A 6,694-nucleotide genomic window follows, 5' to 3' on the forward strand; every position below is an offset into this window, starting at 1 on the left:
ATAACACTACTTTTAATCATGTTTTGATTAGACAAATAACTTTTGAAAGGAAAGTTATAAAAATAAAATGATGTCACAAAATTAAAAATAAGCAAATAAAACTCTGTGAATTGGTGTACATGTGTGAAAGTAAGAAAATGGATGTATTAAAATAATAGATAAAAAGTTGTAATCACTGAAATAGTTTCACTTGTTCTGTTGACATTTTGTTTCAGTTAGAATGCTTTCACCTGCACATAAAAAAATTTCATTCTCCATTCTGTTGTTGTTGGCACTCCGTTGCTTACGACGTCGAGGGTTCCAATTGATCCGATCAACGGAACAGCCTGCTCGTGAAATTAACGTGCAAGTGGCTGAGCACTCCACAGTCACGTGTACCCTTAACATAGTTCTTGAGGAGATTCAGTGTGACAAGGCTGACCCTTTGAATTACAGGCACAACAGAAACAGGAAGTAAGAGTGAGGGAAAGTTGTGGTGGAAGTGTACAGCAGGGTTCGCCACCATCCCCTGCCGGAGCCTCGTGGAGCTTTAGGTGTTTTCGTTCAATAAACACTCGCAACGTCCGGTCTGGGAATCGAAACCGCAATCCTATGACTGCGAGTCCACTGCCCTAACCACTGGGCCATTGCGCCTCCACCATTCTCCATTCTAGATCCAGCATAATTCTCGACATCATTGTTCTTTGTTTCAAATGTATTAAAGTTTTTAGAAGAACAATAGTTTCAGTATTTCTTGGCTAAGTTACTCTCAGCAATAAACTTTTGTTTTGGATTTCATCTAGTCATCAAGAAAAGCATTACCTGCAGGTTCACTATTCATTTATGAGATACATGAATGATAGAGCTGTGAATCATAAGGTTTTCAAAGGGGATAATGTTTTGACTGTGTTAAAAATAGAGTTAGAATTGGTAATGAGGTGGGTGAGGAATATAATATAGTTAACAAACAGGCAGGTATTCACCAAAGCTCTGTTCTTTGCTTAACCTTTTAAGCCAGCATGGTTTCAGGATGTAGAACTTTGGGAAGTTTCTTTATGGCAATAATCTTATTCTCATCTTAGAAATCAAAGGATTTTAAGTTTAGAAGCTGGGAGTCTCTAAATTTAGGAGGCTTGATTGAGTCAGTCACTCAGTTTAGAAATTTTGAAAGGACTAATTGGATAGAATCACAAAATCTAAGAGGAAAAACCTTTACTTAGTGTGTGGGACTGAAAGACAGAGGTACTTAACCCTCAGAACCTCAGTAGCTGCTATTTCAGCCACAGATGCAAATACTCCAGCAGCCGCTTTACCGGCCAATATTTTCTGCATTGGAAAACCAGTCAGCAACTGCTGGCTCGAGTGGCTCCACAAGCGCCAGTATTGGCGATAAAAAAACAAAACAAAAAAACAAGTGGTAAGGATAATGTTGCCCTCTATTTGGTATTTTATTTCAATATGAGAGACAGAAATCACATTTTAGTTATACTGAAGTAATATTAGGCAAGAAATCATTTTATTTGCTCTTTTACCCAGGGAACATGGGGTGAGGGTGTCCAGAACAACAGGCATCTAGGGTTCAAAGGGTTAATATTGAGCAAGAAGCATAAACAGTACAGGAGGTTGATGGAAAGCTACAAGATTATTTATATAAATGAGTGTAGTAGAGATAATTGGTTTCTTGGAGACAGCAACATTGGCATTGTCTGAATGAATTTAAACAGCACTGTTGACTCATACTACAATGAGAAAGCTTATCCAGAAAATTCTAATCCAGGAAGTTACTGTTGAAGAACATTAGACAATTTTACTTTTGCTAAACCCTTTCGTTACCGTATTTATTTCGAGATGCTGTGTTTCTTTCAATTAATTTTAAATATAACAAAGAATTTAGTAAAATAACTTAGTTATCATTAAGCTGGTGTTAGGAACATAAATTATGGCTAAGCTTTGGTGGAAGATTTTAATTCAAGACTTATGAAAACAAGACACTACAGAGCCAGAGCCAATTTCAGCTGGGTTGGTATCAAAAGGGTTAAAGGCAAGAAACTACTGAACTGTAATATAGACACCCTCAGTGAATCAATGGACATGACACTGCAGGATGTTTATATCATAATCACTAAAAAGAAAAGTGTTTCTCTGTCTATCTATAAAACTTGGGTAGTAAACAGATAGGAGCTAATTTAGTTACTTCTGTCAAAAGGTTCATTTATCTAGCACACATATGTTCTTACCAACATGATCACCTCTACTATGCACATGTACCAATTCTCTTAGCCTTATTTGGAAAATAACTTTGCATCTCGAATAAGTGATATTCATTCCTTTTCATTTGCTGCAAATCCTCCACATTAATTGGCCAAGTTTTATTACCATGTGATACACTCTTCCTACATATACCTTATATGTTACTGCATTAGTTATTATTTTATTATATTTATTGCTTGTTTAAATATTTTTATTGCTGTAATTTCATTTTCAGTTATTTTTTTTTTGTTTTTTGTTTTAAATAGCAACCAAAGAAAAAATTAAAGGAAGCCAACCAAATGTAAGTTAACTGTTAAGATACTATATTTCAAGTGGAGAGTTACAAGTTTGTATTTTGTTACTGGTATGCCTGTGTCCTTAATAAGGCACTTATCTTGCAGAGGATATAAAATAGAGATCAACTTGATGTGCTAATTAGATAGAATTGTTGTTGTTGTTTATGCCCCAGGTCAGACCAATGAGAATCTCATTAATTCAGAGTTATAGAATTTTACATTCAAAGTGAGGAATTGATAATGTTAGACTGAATGCCTTTCTACATATATATTTTATACATAAAAGTATTAGGTTATGTTGGGTAAAGAGGGGTTTTGAAAACCCATCATAAGTGTTCAGTTCACTTGTAATCTTTCAAGTTATAAAAATATAGTATTTAATTTTGGTTTACAAGACCAATGTTTTATTTAAACTATTGTAATATTTATGATTATAAATAATTGTTTATAGGTTAGAAGATAGAAACTGAAAGAAGCCCATCGTGTGTGTGTCTTTGTATCAGTGTTTGTCCCCCACTGCTGCCGGTGTGCTTACATCCTCATAACTTAGCAATTCAGCAATAGAGACTGATAGAAGTACCAGGCTTAGAAATAAATATATAAGTACTAGAGTTGATCCATTCAACTAAAAATTATTCAAGGTGGTGCCCCAGCATGGCTGCAGTCTAATGACTGAAACAAATGAAATATGAAGACAACTGTGTAAAGAAGTGCCAATCTCTATCTGTGGAGGAGACCTGTGACAGAGGTAAAACCCAGGAAGACATGGGACGAGGTGGTGAAGTATGAACTTTGAATGTTGGGCCTCATGGAGGCGACGACAAGTGACCAGGAACTTTGGCAATATGCTGTGCTTGAGAAGACTCATCAAGCTAGGTGAAATCATAGTTGTGACTGATGCTGATGTCACACTAATAGCACCTGTGCCAGTGATACATAAAAGCACCCGTGCCGATGACACATAAAATGTACCCATTACACTCTTGGAGTAGTTGGCATTAGGAAAGGCATCAAGCTGTAGAAACGATGCCAAGTTAGACTGGAACTTGATGCAGCTCTCTGGCTTACCAATTCCAGTCAAGCCATTTAACCCATGCCAGCATGGAAAGCATATACTAAATGATGATGATATATATATATATATAGATGTGGCTTATGCTGCAGCTGTTTTGCTTCTGACTAGTGTTTGTTGTTGGTGAATAGTCAGTCTATTTCTTAGAGTAAGCTTTGTTTGACCTATGTAATCTTCATTACATTCTTGACATTTGATACTATACAGGGTTATTCAAAAAGAATGAACCGATTTCATTATGCAATATTTTGATAAAGAAAAGCAATAGAAAACTTCAGCTAAGTCACAAGTATTTACTCAATTAACTTTTATTTCCTGTCTTACAACTGTTCAATGTGGCCACCACCTGTAGCATGGGTAACATCAATACAATAAGAGAATTCCTCCCAGACACATATCAGCATATCAAAAGCAAGTTCATTATGGAACTAAAGAATAAATTTGCTTTACCTGAGGTGATTCCAGAAGATATTGACATAGAAGGGAAATGGAAAAACTTCGATAAAGCATTCAACCAGATAGCCAAAAAAGTACTCGATGGATCGTGATATGCTGATATGTGTCTGGGAGGAATTCTCTTATCGCATTGGTGTTGATTGTGCTGTAGGTGGTGGTCAAATTGAACACTTGTAAGACAGGAAATAAAAGTTGATTGTGAGTTAATACTTGTGACTTAGCTGGAGTTTTCTATTGCTTTTCCTTATCAAAATATTTTGTAATGAAATCGGTTTGTTCTTTTTGAATAACCCTGTATATTAAATTCCTTGAAGAACAAGTAAAGTGATTTTTTTAATGGTAAAAATCTGTCCTGATTTGAATTTGTATGTTGTATCTTCAATAAGATTGATGCAAGTTCCACAATTGGGGTAGCTGTTGGTGTAGGAGTTGTGAGGAATTTTTTGAGAGACTTTGATTGTCTTTTAGTTTTGGTTATTTCGTGTATTTCGAATGCTTACATGGGAGTCCAGATATATGAACAATCAAAATTAAAATATGGCTTGAACTTCCACAAATATCAACTAGAAAACTGGAAATGTTACTTAGATGACTGCCTAATCCAATGGATGTACACATTTCAACAACTTATAGATTTCAAAAACCTAATCAACAGCATAAACAATAATATAAACTTCACCATGGAATACAGTAAAAGAGATAAAAACATTGAAACAGACATTCACTACAAACAAACAGATTCTAAACAATGCTTACTGTTCTCTTTATGTCAGTCCAAACATACAAAGAATATTATTCCCTCTAATCTAGCAAGAAGAATCTGCACAATTGTCTCAAACCCTGAAACTCGCAATAAAAGACTCCAGGAACTAAAACAAATACTACTTAAAAGACAATCTATAAAACATTGAAAGTCAGTTTGAGTCTGGCTTACTTATTTGTTTGCTTGCAAACCCAGCCAAACTGATACATAATGGGAAAATACTATCAATTAAGTTTACCCTGAAATGTTAATACGAATGGAATGAAACCAGTTTCACATAAATTGGAGCAGTAGTTATTGAGATATTTGGCGTTTGGGGGTATAAATACCCAAAACGGTGCATAATGGGAAAAGGTTCGGAATATGACTTCATCATTAAAAACAGTGATTTGACAACAAAAAAATATTTTGTTTTTTTTACAGTGAATGTTTCTATTTTCACTTTTGTTACACATAATATTTTAATCATTTAGAAATATTTTTAAGTGAATGTAATTTCAAAAATATTGTTTGTACAGTAAGTATTTACAAAATAAACAATATTTTAATGTTTTTTAAAGTTATTTTCAAGTGAATATCATTGCAAAAAATTTTTTTTGCCATATTTAAAAAATATTTTAAAGTGAAAATAACTTTAAAAATATGGTAAATATTTTGTAAAAGACCCATTCATAACCTCAGTGGGAAATAATTTTTTTCCATAGGTTTTTTTTCGAGTGCATTGAATGTATCTCGCCTCCAAAGATTTGGCTGCTATTTCTAGCATACCCTGCTACCACATAACAGCTATTTGTGATAAAGGACCCAAAATACCTGTTACATGGTAGCAGGGCATGCAAGAAATAGCAGCCAAATCTTTCCTTTTCTGGGGAAAGGAGCCGTTTATGTATGATTTCGATGTCACATTCAGTGAAAGCATATGAAATAACCTGGAAAAGAAAAAACTCATGAAATAAAACTTTGTTGCTGGGAAACTCAGAGTTTCCTGGTGACCCAATGGGTCATGGGTAGTTTAGTATCCATTAAAGTTAATAGAAAACTGAATAGAACGTGCCAAGGTAATAAATATCCAAAATCTATGAAAAACGAAAAATGCTCCAGATGCATCCAATAATTTACATAACCCAAGAAATAAAGAGGTTTACAATATTATCCCACTACTAAGACAAGCCAGCCCTCAGCCAAACTGTCCAACCCAAGCCAGATGGAAAGCAGACATTAAACAACGATGATGATGATGATTTTCAGATCCCTCACTGTATGTAGTTTTTACCTAATTTTTTCCTACTCAGATTAAATCCCTCTGGGCTTTTACATCCAACTATTAATCTTCTACAAATCGAGCAGAACTTGAATTTCATTTAATTTATCCATTTAGCCTATCAGTTTCTGTCAGTTTATAAAGAATGTGAAAAAGGGTTATGGGTACTGCTTCATCCACTTCAGACTAATAAATGAAACCCCTTTGGAATTAAGATTATATAAAACTTTTTCCCCATCACTTATTTTCATTGTTTAACTCCAGGTCAACCATAATCAAGTCGATCTTATAATCAAAAGCATTCTAGCCATGAAATGTGTGTTTTAAATTATACTAGCAGAAATATCCAGCGTTGCCTGGATTAAAGAAAATAATGAAATTCGAAAATGCCTTTTAGATCTCTAGCATGACACATGGATTATGCAGTTCTCAACAGTAATTAGCTGAGGTACAAACTATTAATGTCAATAACATATTTTGTCCAATGTTCTCACTGTTAAAATTGTTAAAAAAAACAGGTAGTTCTTTGTCTTTGCAATCACCTTCAATTTTCAGTACTTATTTGAAACACATTGAACCTGAAAATGCATAAACTTGGGAAGAACCAGCCTGCAGGC

At 34.4% G+C, this 6,694-nt stretch overlaps 1 protein-coding gene across 1 annotated transcript in view; it reads left to right on the top strand.

Annotated features, from left to right (window-relative positions):
* Positions 1-831: 831 nt before the first annotated feature.
* LOC106874667 (uncharacterized) overlaps positions 832-6,694 on the top strand; it is a 12,971-nt gene continuing 7,108 nt past the window's right edge. Inside the window, exons 1-2 of the mRNA XM_052969152.1 lie at positions 832-909; positions 2,496-2,530. Of these exons, the coding sequence (XP_052825112.1) occupies positions 832-909; positions 2,496-2,530 (113 nt within the window). The remainder of the gene's footprint in view (positions 910-2,495; positions 2,531-6,694) is intronic.

The sequence above is a fragment of the Octopus bimaculoides genome, chromosome 1, assembly GCF_001194135.2.
Source record: "Octopus bimaculoides isolate UCB-OBI-ISO-001 chromosome 1, ASM119413v2, whole genome shotgun sequence".
NCBI classification, from domain to species: Eukaryota; Metazoa; Mollusca; class Cephalopoda; order Octopoda; family Octopodidae; genus Octopus; species Octopus bimaculoides.